General features: G+C 43.8%; 1 protein-coding gene across 1 annotated transcript in view; it reads left to right on the forward strand.

Moving 5' to 3' along the window:
- The first annotated feature begins 355 nt into the window (after positions 1-355).
- The window catches only part of MSN (moesin), a 40,611-nt gene continuing 26,771 nt past the window's right edge, over positions 356-14,195 (forward strand). The window contains exon 1 of the mRNA XM_054289703.1: positions 356-461. Within this exon, the coding sequence (XP_054145678.1) occupies positions 450-461 (12 nt within the window). The 5' untranslated portion in view covers positions 356-449. The remainder of the gene's footprint in view (positions 462-14,195) is intronic.

A 14,195-nucleotide genomic window follows, 5' to 3' on the forward strand; every position in this document is an offset into this window, starting at 1 on the left:
ACACTGACCGGCCACAGCACGGCCCGAGGAGCCGGGGCTGAGCTGCACCTGTGTGCACACAGCTCTGGCTCACAAGGGACAGAAACATGGGTCACAGGTCAGTGCTGCGGTCTTACTTTGAACAGTGCAATCGCCGACCAAACAGCAATATGTTCTTAAAGAACGCTTTTATCAAGGACCAGAAATCCCAACGATCCGCGCATAAACTTCTGCGGCCGGGGCTGTCGATGGTCGCTGGAAGCCCTCGGCTCCAGCAGCGATGGGAGCGCCCCGCAGCCCCCGAGGCCGCGCCTTCCTGGGGCGGGAGCGCCGGGCTCCAGCGGCCGGGCGGGGCCGGGCGGGGCCTGGCCGGGCGGAGAGGCGCGGAGTCCCGTTAGAAGCAGTGAGGAGCCCGTGCGGATCCCCACCGGCGCAGGAGGAGCGACGGCCGTGCCCAGCCCGCCGGGAAGATGCCGAAAACGGTGCGTGCCGCCGGCGCGGGGCAGCGCGGAGGCCCCGCCGCGGGCTGCGGGCGGGTGCGCGGGGCCGGGCGGGCGCGGCCTGGGGGCTCCTCCCGCCCGGGCTCGGCCGCGCCGGAGGGAGCGGTGAGGGGCACGGAGGAGCCCCGGGGAGCGCAGCCTCCCGCCAGCCCCTCCATCTTGTGCTCCCCCGCCCGAGGGGCCGCGCCTGGAGCGCGGGGTCTCGGCGCGGCGGGGCCGCCTCTCCGCCCTAAAATGTCCGGCGGAGCTCGGCGGCGGCGCCGCCCGCCCGCGTGTGCCCCTGGGGCCGGGGGGGCAGCGGGGCGAGGCTCCGAGAGCCCGGAGGGAGCGGGGCGAGGCTCCGAGAGCCCGGAGGGAGCGGGCGGCTGCTATGGCCGCCTCGTGCACTCCCCGAAGAGCAGAAGTTGGGGTTTTCACAAGTTGCGCTTAGTCAGTTTGGGTTGCCAGGGAACCTTGTCCCAGCTTGACTCGAGGTATTTCTTGGCCGAGGAGATTTTGGTACTTTAGAAAGTCTAGTCAAGTCCGTACTTGACTCTCCTCGCAGCAGGAGTTCGGTGACTAATGAGGAGCATGGGGTTTTTCCATTTAATTTCTCCTGGTTGGAGCGAAAGGATTAGTCCCAGCCCTTCATTGATAAAACAGGAAGAGCAGGCTGGAAGTCTCTGGATGTTTCCGTACCGGAGTGATCTGAAATGGCCTAAGAAATCTAATGTTTAAGCTAAGAGCCTGTGGTTTACATAAAGGACAGGAAAAAAACAAATCCAAACAAAAACTCACCTCAGTGCAAATAGAAATTGAAATGAAATCTGCAGTGATTTTCTTTTAATAGTTTACTTTCTTTACTCTAGATATTGAATGCTTATTTGATTTAAATGCCATCTCTGATAGCATGGATAGCTAGATGATGGTTATTATTATTCAAACATCAATGTATTGAAGGATATCAAACCTCAGCCTCTTCAAGGTTAAGACAGTATTTTCTTAAGCTTTAGAAAGGCCTTCCATTAAATATTAGTGATTAGTGAAGATTTACTTATTAAAAAAGCCTACATAGAGCAACAAGTTCAGTAAGATTAACAGAAATGGCACAAGTTAGGGGACTTCTATGCTTGAGACCTTTTAGCCAGAGAGTTTACAGTCATGGTGAGTGACTTTTTTTAGTGTGGATCGGCCAAGAAATCCTGACCGAGAGCGGCTTGCGGGGCGGGGTTCCCAGCACCAGGCTGAATCTGAGCTGGCAGCGAGGTGCTCGTTGCAGCCTCCCAGACACGCCCTGGGCCGGATTCACCTTCTTAGTCTGCTGCTTTCTGGTTTTCACAGAGCAGTTCTGGTTTTGACAGAGCAGTTCTGCTTTTGGAGCTTTTAAAAACTGGAGCAGATAGAGAAATGCAAGTATTTTGGTGTAATGCTTTGTGTTGCACGCTGAAGGTTCTCCAGAGAGCAGTTCAGTGTCTGTGCCTGTTGCAGTACAGAGCTGCAGGGCCTGCTGCTGTATCAGCCTTTGGTTTCCTGCCTCATCTGCTCTAGTTACAGACCCAACTGAAATAATATTTGAAACATTATTTCTTGATCTTTGGTTTGCAGGAACAGGATATGCTGGCATAACTGTGTAATCAGTTCTTCATGTGAAATAAGCATGACTACTACTGTGCTGGCTTAAGATTTGTTAATAGCTGCTTAATTAACAAAACAGTAAAATCCAAGACGCTTTCCTCAGTCAAGGAAAAAAAAATCAAGGTCAAATGTGGGTGAAACCTGGGCAGTTAGATGTAGGTTTATGTGGGCTTCATCACAAAAATAAATCCATTGTGAAGAAGACGGAGGAAATGTTCTAGAGAACATTTCTGGCTGGGCAGGAAAAGCATTTGTGTCAAAACTACTTGGTTGGTAGCTCTTATCATTCATCTCACCAGGCTTACAGAAACATGCTGCTGCGTGGCTTAAGCAGCAAAACCTGTTGAGTTCTGAGTCTCTACACCTCCTCAAGCTAGGCTAAATGTTAGCACATGTAGCTGGAGATTTCCATTTTGTTATGGGAGGCTTGCTATGAGTGACACTAGGCTGTGTAGCACTATTAATAAGAATCCAAGATTAACTCTGGTAACCTTTGAACTAGTGCACATGATTTGCTGTTGTGACATGTAATGGGGGGTTTGGTTGCTGGAGGCTTTGTAGGCTGCGTAGAAAGTCCATCATGCATCAGCCTGCTGATCTTGCCATACTCTCAACGGGAAAACTTCCCTGTTTAATCTAGTGATACAACTCTGGTTTAAATATGTTGTGTTCTGCAAAGTTTGTGAAGTGTGAGCAGTTAAAGCAGACACCAAAAAGGGCATATAATTCCCCCCATGCTTTGTATGGCAGAGGGTGGAAGTAGATGAGTGCTAAAAATGAGCTGGTGTCAAGCTCTGAGAAGTCTCTCCTCCATGTGTGTGCAGTCTATTTGTTTGCCATGAGTAGGCTCTGATCTCTCCCTGATTGGTGCAAGGTTTCTGTTCTGGGATTCATTGACTGTTTTGCCGATGCATGTGCTTGCTCTGTGAATGGACGGGCCACTGAACGTGAAACAGGAGCATTCATCACGTGTGAGATGTGCACTCAACAGTCCTGTCACAGCACTTGGGCAGTTCTGTTTGGGGTAGCATTGTAGAGAAAGGGCTTTAATGAGAGCTAGTCTTGTGAATACAGAAATTTTAGAAGGTAGAAAGGGAAAAGGTACCAGTCCAGACTTTATTATACCTTAGCTTGAAGCTAAGTGTAGAATAGTTATCAGGATCTTTAGGGACCCTGTCTGCAGTTTGAATTGATGGTCCTAATTCCCAGCAGGACTCAAAAGGTCCCAGAAGTTTTTTTTCTATTGTTCTTTGGGTCTTCAAGGTTCTGGTTAAAAGAAAAGCAACTGAGATATTGAGGTGTGTATCAGGAGAATCCTCTGGTTAATTAGTTTCTTTTGTCTGTGGCTACTTGCTACCAAATGCTGCAACAAGATGGCAACTATGAGTAGAATGCTACATTTGTTTGGATCGTTTTTCTTTTATTTCCTCTAGTGGAATTTGCTTGATGCCTTGAAGAGGAAAAGCGTAGTGATGAAAACTGTGACTTTAATAGATGGGCACTTCTCTCCTCATCCTGTTGTGCTATGAAGGAACTCTAGAAGCATTCTAGATGCTGTCTGTCTTATTTCATGACTGGCCCATTGGTGCTGTCTGTTCTTTTCCTCACTCAGTAAATTTGGGAATCTTGGTGACACTGATCCAAGTTTTACATGTGTGCTAACTTCAATCCATTATATGTTTCTTCTAATGCCACCAGATATATGACTTGCTGTAAAGATATGCGTTTGAATGCTCCCAAAGACCTTTTTATACAAAAGTGTTTCCCCTGTTGGTGATTTTCAGATGACTTTGTAGTTCAGAAGCAGCAGTAGCTAAAACATGCTGAGTTTACAGTGGAAGCAGGTAAACCACTGAAACTGGGAAGCTGTGAATTATCTGTAGCTTTATGCCTACCATGGGATTTTGCAAAACAGGAAAGGCCTTTGCACCCTAGCTTGTGTTGTATTCAACAGCTTGGTCCCTAGGTTCTGCAAGAATAGCAAGGTTTTACTTCATGTCAGGTGAAGCAATAAAGCTTGACAGTGAGCAAAAGCTTCTGTTTGGTACTTTTAGGCCTTCTATATTAAAGTTAAACAGGGATTTAAAAGTACACCATTGATGAGAAACAAATACTCACTTTGTTTTTACATACTGGTAAAATCTTCCTTTCTCATCTTATGGCAAGGGCATAAGATCTCATCCCTGACTGGGCAAAACCCATCAGTTATAGTGGTTTTACACTGTTGTAAGCAAGAGCTGTTCCAAGTGCCTGATCTGAACTGGTAGCCATGATCCAGTTCATAAAACTTCAAGGTGACAATGTTACATATAAGAGTGCTTATCATACAAGAGATTTTAGAAGATTAAACGTCTTAGTTGAGTCCTTTATTTAATTTTTGCCCTCTTGCTTTGTTGCCTGAGGCAGCTGAGCAAGCTGCAGGTTGGTGAGGTGCACGCAGTAAAAGGGGCCCCAGGAGAGCTTTAGGTTTGCTGCTTCTGCTGTAAGAATCCCATGGGGAACAGGGTGCCTCCTATCAGGGCTTCATCACTTGCTTCTTGCAAATATCCTGTCACCATAACGACTACAAACAGCATCTTTTTTTAAACCTTCGGGGCATTTCCTTGGGTGATTCCACCTTGTGTGATTAGTCACCCCTGAAGTTTCATTACAATTCTTGCTTTAGTCATGAGGATTGTTCATAAGATGTCTTAATATGGACTCATTTATTTTAAAAGGAAATGGCATCTCTGCCTCTAGAGGAAACTTGGTTCAGTCGTTTTATGTATAATGTCTAGTCTGAAGTGAAATTCTCAAAAAGCTCACTAAGTCCCTAGTAGCTGCTTGAAAGAGCTGATGAACTGAAGCCGAATGATTCAAACACCTTCTGCTTGTGGCCCTGGGTGTGCCTGGGGACAGCGCCCTGCTGGGGCTGCTGGCCTGGCCACGTCCCTGCTGCTCAATGGCTGCTCCTCAGAGAAGCCCCTCTTCCTCCTCAGAGGTGGCTCTGGCTCTGCTCCAGCCTCTGGAGGAAACTGACTAAAAGCTTCCTCTGGCTGCGTCATCTCCTGGACTCTTTCCTGGCTCAGTGCAGCTCAAGCAACCTTATTTGGCTGACTTCATTTTTTTTTTTTTTTTCCCCCTTCTGTGCAGCAAGAGGGCCTCCCTGAATTTGCACAATAAAGCTGTTATCTGTGCTTAATCACTGTTCTGAGAACTACAATGGGGTTTGTTTGAAAAGAGCTCCAAGATTTCAACTCCTTGGATCTCTATCATTCCAGTGTCCCGTTTCCCTTTTATCTGTTTGCTCAGTGATTATAGCAGAAACCAACTCTCTGCTGCTGTAGTCACACTATTGGAAAAGAGGAAATCTCTCTCTACCCAGGAATAATCCAGGGCAATTAACTGATGTAAATTAAGAGCAATAGTAAGCAGCCAGTTAATTGCTTGCTTTTCCCTAGGGGTATTTGGGAACAACGGGTATTTGCATAGTGCAGCCAATAATATTGAGTTAAAAGTTTGTTTTTATCCCATCTGAAACTTCCAAACTAGGCTGAAGTCTCTAGGATGATGGAAGGCCACTCTTTCAAGCACATCCCTGTAACGTTCCTGTGGCTGTTTCTAGGTGGAGCATTCAAGTGTTTTGGAAGTTGTGGGCACAAACCTCACCGTTCTGAGTCCAGTAGCTAATGCTGACTCTTAAGGTAGTATTTAAAGCAAATACTTAGTGGGGAGGAAGGAAGAGACAGTCACTGGCAGGCTTGGTGGTTATAAGGCCACAGGATCATCTACAACTGTTCAGGGGTTTAGAACCTGAAATTGCAGAAGTTTGGGCCTTATATTGACAAGAAATAATTATGGCTGCAGCAACTGTGGCTATCAATAGGTTGGTGATCTGGTGCTGCTTCCTTCCTGTGCAGCTGTGAAAGGATATATTCACTTCTCTGAATGTGTGATCCTCCAGGGCAGCAGTGGGGCAGTCAGAAACTCCTCGCCTTTGTATAGCAGTTTGTTGAACTTAAATGGGGGAAAAAACATCCTTTGAAGATGTTTTTAAAGGCATGACTCGTGCAGAATGCTTTTTCCTAGTTGTACTAACATCCCTGAAGCTTCAGTAGTAGCTGAGGAGCTGATTCAAAGATCCAAAGTGTTCCGTTCTCATCCTACTGCCAGGCTAAGGCAGAGGAGTACTTGGCCATGCTAAGCCTCTTTCCCTTTGGCTGCTGCTGGTTGATGAATAGCTATGGGAAAGGGCAGAGGAGTGCCCCTGAAGGAGGAATGAATGAAAAAGCTCTGAACCTGATCAGCTCTGTAGAGAAACATGTAATTAGACAAGAATGAGATGACTGACTAGAAGAGGGCAGAGACACTCCTTTCTCTGCCAGCTGTGATTCTGTGTAGAGCAAAAGGAAATCTCAGAAGAGTTCAGAAAGAATACCTGAAACAGTGAATCAAGTGCCATGGTATTCATGGCCCAGACTGAGCTGTATTCTTGCAAATTTCTAGTTCTCTTTTGTTTGTTTCCAAGAGGAAGGCTTCTCAGGGACAGAATTTTACTCTCCTGGAGTGTGAATACTGTAAAAACTTGCTTGTTGTATTTTTTTGTTGTTTTTTTTTTTTTTTTAGTGGGGGTTGTTAAATTGATATTGGAGAATTTTGTGTGCAAAATATTGGAGAACAGTTACTCTGCCATTATATACCTTCCCATGTTCTTGAGGTGGAATCATAAAATCATTTTGGTTGGAAAAGACCTTTGAGTTCAGCTGTAAACTGATGACATGCCATGAACCAGTCTTGTCTGTATATTTGATATTTACTATTTACTGATATTTACTATTTACTGATATTTACTATTCTCCTTTGTAGGCCTTTATCAGAGCATTTTTCCACTCTTGATTGGGATTTTAGTTATGGTGGTAAAGTGACTTAGTACAGGAAAAATCTGCTATTGCAATCTGATCAACCACTTAGTCACAGCATTTAATAAATATATTTGGTTTTATATAGCATAGGCTAATAAAGCATAGAATTCTAGGTTAATTAATGGAATTTGGGTTAACTTTTTCCTTGCCACAGCTGTACTGTACAGTTGAAAAGCTATGGCAAGGAAAAAGTTAGCCCAGAATTCCACTGTGCTTGGTTACAGTGCAGAAACTGAACTGCCAGAGAAATGATTAGGATGAAGTGTCAGGATACTTGATATCTTCCATCCCCCAGAGGTGTGGCTTTTCCTTCATAATGTCTCTAAGAATATAAATATGGCATGGATTTTATTTTTTAAATTCACTTTGCCAGAACAGTATACTCAGAGGGGAAAAAAAAAAAATTAGTTCCTCAATATGCTAAATGTCTTTTCAGGCAGTTTTCTGGATGGACAAGAGGGTTTGGGTTGTGTATAATTTTTTTCTCTGTTAAAATCCAGAACTGGATATCTTCCTGACAATTGTAGTCTACAGGACTTGCAGAATGTCAGCAAATGGTTCTGAAGGCACACTGTAAGAAATAAAAGAAATGACAGTTCCACTGCTGACAAATTCAAGCAATATCAGATTGCCCAGTAAAAAGTTTTATTGCAAAACCCACACAATACTTGGTGGTCCCATACATCTTATATGAAAACAATCCTATTAGTCAGAAATGATAGAGAGGGAGGGGCTTGTACATATGTATTAAAAATAAGGATTTGCTTACAGATCATTGAGTAGACACTTTAATGAAAATAACCTCTTTGGACTGTCTGTTTTTCCTGTGTTTGATGCCCCCCAGGGTGTGTTTTGCCCTCTTGTCTCCAAGGGCCCAGTGCTGGCTCCTCCTGAGCCTGCTGCTGACCAGCACTCTCAGATCCCTTTCTGCAGGGCTGCCCTCCTCCCACTCTTCTCCCACTCTGGAATTCTGCCTGGTATTACTCTGCTCCACGTGCAGTATCTGGCATTTGTTCTTTTTAAATTTAATGCCACTGATCAATCATGCTGTGAGTTATCTAGATGCCTTTTCAAGCCCTCGTGTCCCTCGAGTGAGTCAGCAGCACAGCCAGTGCTGCTGTTGTCAGGACCTTTGCTAATGGTGCATTCAGCCCCTGCAAGCCACATCATTTGATAAAAATACTGAGCCACACTGGCCCATTATGGAGACCTGGGGAACATCACTGCTGACTGATTGCCAGCCAGACACAGCCCCATTCCCTGCAGCCCTCTGAGCCCTGCCTCCACTGCTCCTTCATCCAGCACAGTTTGAGCTTCCTTATCTTGCAGCTGAACAGTTTGTCCAGAAGGATGCTGTGAGAGACAAAAGCTTTACTAAAATACTGAAAAACTGCATCCACCACCTTTCCTTCATCCATTGAATGAGTGACCTTATTGTAGAAGGATACCAACAGCCCACACTGGCTGTGCCTGATTACTGCATTGTCTTTTAAACACTTTAATGTCCTTTAAATGCCTTTCAGTACCACCCAGTAACTTTGTTAATCTAATTACTCTCTGACTTCTAAAACGGATCTGCAAGAAAGCAAAATTGCCTGGAAAGCTGGAAGGATTAAAAGAAGCTTGCTTATATTGTTGCTTATAGCACAGCCAGGACAATAGAATACTTGATGTTAAAGCAATAAAAACATGCAACATTGTGATGTGTTTGCTTTGATGTATGGTTTGTGTGTGTTTTGTTTTTAAAATCAGTGAAATTGAAATTATCATTTAGGAATGTCACTAGATTATATTACTCACTCTATTCATATGTCCCTCTAAGTTTTGACAGCAGTCATTAATGGAGACATTGCACAGCAGGCATAAGAGGGGTGTTGCTTCTCTAGTGTGTTGTTAGTTACTACTGTATGTTGCATCCAAATGTTAAGAAATGTCTGTGAGATGAGATGGAAAGCCTAAGCATCAATAACTGTTTTGCCAACATCTGTTTTTCATTTGTTCCTATGTGTATCTCAATATTAAAAAGTCATAAAACCACTTTTGAAAAAGTGACTGATTAACTTAACCTGGTTTTTTTTTTTTTTTGGGTAGATAATGAAGACTTCAGCTGAGATGTATTGAATCCATTGTCAGTCCATATTCAGTATTCTGTAGCTAGTTATACACCTACAGTGAAAAATCAGGATCTGAGCTTGCCTAAAGAGAAACCTGGCTTCTTCTGTTAAAGAAAATGTGCTGTTTGATCTGCTGGATTTTTGTTGCAGTATCTGTAATTTTCACTAAAGCACACTCAACATGTGGATTTGTTTGCATTAGTGAAGTACTGGAAGCAGAGAGCAGTAAAATGATTATGTTCTATCACTTCACTCTTCACAATCCCCTAGACAACCAGAAGCTGCTGTATGAGCTGTTAGACATGACTGCTCATTTTGTGAGCTGCCTCAAAAACTCTAAGATTGCTGCTAATTTGAACAATGGGGTCAGAAAAAACTGGTATTACTAAAGATGTCAGGAAGCTCCAAATTCATGGTTGGGACTGTGGAAAGCTTGAAGAGTGTTATTATTCAAGACCATGAAATGCTTTATCAGTAAGCCAAGGAAACATTTTGATAAGTGATGTCTTGGTCCTCCAGCCTGCAGCTCCATTGTGCTGGTTTTGTTATAGAAGCTGGACTGTGACTTATTCTTTGCTGTAATACTGAGGTGCCATACTTTCTTTGTGCTATGCTAGTCCTTTGCTTCAAAAGCTATCGAGGAACCCCTCTTACCTGGTTGGTACTGAAAAAACCCCAAGTATTCACTGAAGTTTTTTTTGTTTGCTTAAAACACTAAACTGTACCTGAAATTGATAATATTCTGACCCAGCTATGACAAACTGGGCAGCAGCAAGTTCCTGAAAATTAATTTTCTTGCTCTACTTGTAATGTCTTGCTGCTGCTTGTGTCTTGGGCTCTGTGAAATCCATAGAGACCAATGGATTCTGCACTGTTTACCTGGCGTTCTGTGTTGACAGCCATACACACAGAAGTGCAACTCTCAAAAACCCCCAACTTCGGGGTTTTTTTTCCTTTATCTTGCTCTGTGGTTTGTTACAAACATCTCAGATTGAAGAGTGACTGCAAGAGGCAATGCAATGTATTATGCTCAGTTTGAATACCCTTTTGCACATTCAGCAGTTTAGGGTAGAGATCTTTTTTTTTGAAAGAGGGTCCAAGCCAGCATTTTACATTTTATTTTATTTCTTACAGCATTTTCAGTATATATCAGTACAGTAGTGTTGTCTTGAATCTACCAAAAGACAGAGTAAATAGAATTACTGAGTAACTTCCAAATCACTCAAAATCAGACCAATATGAACAGCACTTGCTTCAGCATGATGCACAGAAATACAATGCTATCTTACTGTTTGTTCTGACAATGGTAAATAATCAAGTAAAAATCTGACAGAAGGCTGCCCTGCTCCTTTCCTGCTTCAAGTTCTGGCAGATTTAATCCATAGGCTTTGCCATTAAATGCTTTTACCATATTCAAATGACAGCTTTGATTTGGCAGTGTTTGGAAGGATTTGACAATAATTGTGATCGGAGAGGATTTAGACAGTCTTATAAACCAAGCGATTTTGCTGCTCTGCCATTCCCTTAGAGAGAGATGGGTGATTAGATGCATTAATATGGATCTATCAATTTCCACATCAAGCCTGAGCAGGAGTAGTTAGCTGCTCTTACAGCTCCCGCTGTTCTGGTGAAGCGCAGTTAGGGGTAAGGTATTTCATGAAGGAACATTGAAGGAGCCCTGACTTTGATCAAAGTTGAATTCAAGTCGGTCAGCCCTATGCTGCTGTACCTTAGCACATGGAAAAACCTGAAAACATAAAGCAACCCCACACTGCAGGTCTGGGTAGGAGCAAAACTTCAAGATGACTTTTGAGTGTTCTTTGCAGAAAGCTTGTTTTCAGGCTCCCTGCTTCTCCTTAGTCTAGTGAGTTTTACTCTTTGCTTTTTTAGGTTATATCTGCATGTATGACCTATTCAGGAGATGTACTCAGCATCTGGCTATTTCTCTTCCTACTACCCAGTGGAGTTTCCCAGTTTTGACCTACAGCTTTAGGAAGACCACTAACAGTTTGGCTTATCTGCATGTCTGGCTGCATAAAGATATTCCATAATACCTTTGTAGAGGAGAATCAAGGATCTAGATATTGAAAGTGCAATTCATGGAAGGAAATTACTCTTGCCCAGTTGATACAAGAAGTCTGTTTATGTTAATAGGTCTTACTTGACCACAGACAGTCCTGGCCATTCAGCAACGTCTTTATCAATGCTTGTAGGTCTCAGGTGTTAGCTGAAGTTTCTTTCTAAAACAGCCCCATTTCAAACAGTGTATTTCAAGAAGTGTTTGAATGTGAAGCCAAGAGTGTGGATTTAATTGCAGCCTTGAATGAGCTAAATCAACTTGGTTGCTTGCTTGAGAGCTTTGATGGTTTGCTGCCACTGTAAAGTTTTGCATCAGTTCTATTCTGAAGTTCAACAGAAAATGGGGTTAGTGGCATGTATATATGTGGCTTGATGGTAAATCTCACCAAGGGGTTGTGAATCAGAGCTGCTGCAAAGGATAAAGCAGGTATGCCTGGGAGTGAGGAATGAGAGTGGTTCAATAGCTTGGTCCATCTTGTCCAGTTGTACCCAAAAACCCATCTTGCCCTTGTTGCTGTTCTATGGCCTGCAGCAGTGCCCCTGTGTAAATGTACTGAATAGGACCAATGAAATTATTCTGTTGGAGAAAATAACAGAAGAGTTATTCCCACCCTGATTCACCCTTTTGAATTCCTACTTGTGGTGTAGTTGTGGAGTACAAGAATGAACCCAGAGAAGTGATTGGGAGGGTGCAGGTTGTTCAGGATGGGTTCCTGTCGTGGTGGATACCGACACAGCATGTGCTGGCTCTGCTCTCCTCAGCTCCTGTGGCCCTTCAGGAACCTTTGGGACATTGGTTCTGTGTCAGGGTGGTGTAGCTGCTCTCCTCTGTATTAGGAAAGCTCAGATGCCTAACTAGATGGAGCTTAAAATAACAAAGACAACTTCAGCAATCACAAGCTGATCTTTTATAAACTGTGGACAGTCCCAACAGAACTATTTAAAATCTAAAATAGGTTGCTGGTGAGGGAAGCAAATATGGGTGGGGAAACTGAATATTAAAAAGAAGTGTAGAACTGAACCATTTAGGGGAAATCCTGTGTTTTAGGGAACTGTGACCTAAATAGATATGAAAATTTAGCCAGCCTAAATGAGACCCTGTACTGAAAGGAAGTTGCAGGATTTGTCTAGCGTGCTGGAAATGATAAAGCTGAAAATCACAGGATGATGAAACAGCTTTAGCTCATACTTGACTGTGCATGTAGTTAAATTTGGAGGGATGGCTCATAGTCTGGGCAGTCAGATCCCACAGTAAGACTGTGTTCTAGCTCCTAGAAGTCTGGCCATTGTTCAGAGGTTCAGTGAGGGCTGTGAGCTGGCCAAGAACTTGATGTGCCACACCCAGGCCATGCTCTGGGTGTCTAGAACAGGCAGCCCTGTGTTCAGCTCCCCTCCCTGTAACAGAGCTAAACTGCTAGGAGTCTTAGTTGAAGGCCAGAGAGAAGCACGTGAAGCAAGATAAGCTTGCTCTTTTTATCTAAATGTGAGTCCTTTAGAAGGAAGAGCTTGGCCACAGCAGTTATCTTCATGCTTTTTTTTCCTGTGGAAAGTGTCTGTAGTGATTAGCAGAGAGTTGGAGTGTAGCAATTTTATTTGCCCTTGATTCAAAGTTACTTCTGAAACAATTCATAACTGTAGATGAATTTAGAGACCTTTACATAGGAGCTGAGTATTTAGTCTGTTGGCTCATGAACCTCAAGTACTTGCTGTACATGTGATGCCTCAATGCAGGTCACACTTGTCTTGTTAGCATCCTGTCTTGATCTTGTTTTGAGCTCCTTCCAGCAAAGCAGGTGCTTGTGAATTTGGCAGGCACTCACTGGATGCTATGTTTGGAAAGCTCATTGACTTTTTGGGAACATATCCTGGCTCCAGTCTTGCCTGATCACACTGGGTATTTGCAGCCGTTAAACAGTTCTGGGAAATTCCCTGTCCTTGGCTTCAGGATGGAAGGGGAAGAACTGGGCACAGGGGAGGTTGGGATGGGAGGAAAGTTGCTTCCTAAGAGCCTTTCAGAAAATCTGAAGTGCCTCTGGTGGTGGTAGGGAGTGCAGGGACTGTTTTGCTGGTCAAGTGACTGCAGTCACAGCCAGGATCATAACACCTTTGTATGGTCTACAACATAAGGGGGTGGCACAAAACTCTTGTTTGTAACCTGTGAGTAGGATTGCCTGGGAGGAGCACGCAATAGTGTGAGGAGTGTCGCCCATACCATGGCTGGCATTCAAACTGCCCACTGCCTAACTGCCCTTAGGTTGAAGAGCTTTACCAAGGGATGTGGTTAAGGTCTGACACGTGAAATACCACTGCCAACCCTACTATTAGTGTGCAGAGCCCATAGTAGGTGTGTATGCTTCCCCAGAGAAAAGCTCTTCTAACAGGCACAAAAAAAGGTGTTTACAAAACAAGCAACCTCCCCAAAACAAGACCCAAAGCTGCACAGATTGTGAAAGTTGAATGATGGCAACTGCACGTTGCTAGATTTTGCTTCAAGTTTTACCTGCTGATCCAGATGTTGTGGAAAAGGGGTTGGGGATTTTCCCCATGGTATTTTAATTTCCTAGTTTTGACTAGTAAAGGATGTTCCCTCTAAGCAGCTCAAACAACAGGTACAAAAATAGTTATTCCAAGGACTTCTTCAAACTGACTCTAAAGAAACAGAAAATGGCAATGGTAATTACTTGGAACAGCTACAGGAAAGCAAAGGGAGGTGCTTGAAGAATCTATTTATGGAAAAGGAAATGGCAAAAATAGAGGAATTGATCCATTGCACAAGGTTGGGAGTAAGTAGTGTAATAAGTGGCCTACAAGTATCTGGTCTTGACCGTAAATGGGTGGGGATCCACCCATGGCTGCTTCTGCTGGCTCAGTACTCTCATCTTGCAACTCCTTTCCTCTAAGTGAAACTCCTTTGCTCTCTAGAGAGGATGGCAAGCTGCTAATAGCCAGGGTGTTCCAACACCATTGGTGGGAGGTGACTGGTTGAAAAGTAAGGAATTATATTTAAG

Source organism: Melozone crissalis, unplaced genomic scaffold, assembly GCF_028551555.1.
Source record: "Melozone crissalis strain CALT ecotype California unplaced genomic scaffold, PUWL_Pcris_2 ptg000068l_1, whole genome shotgun sequence".
In the NCBI taxonomy this organism is placed as follows: domain Eukaryota; kingdom Metazoa; phylum Chordata; class Aves; order Passeriformes; family Passerellidae; genus Melozone; species Melozone crissalis.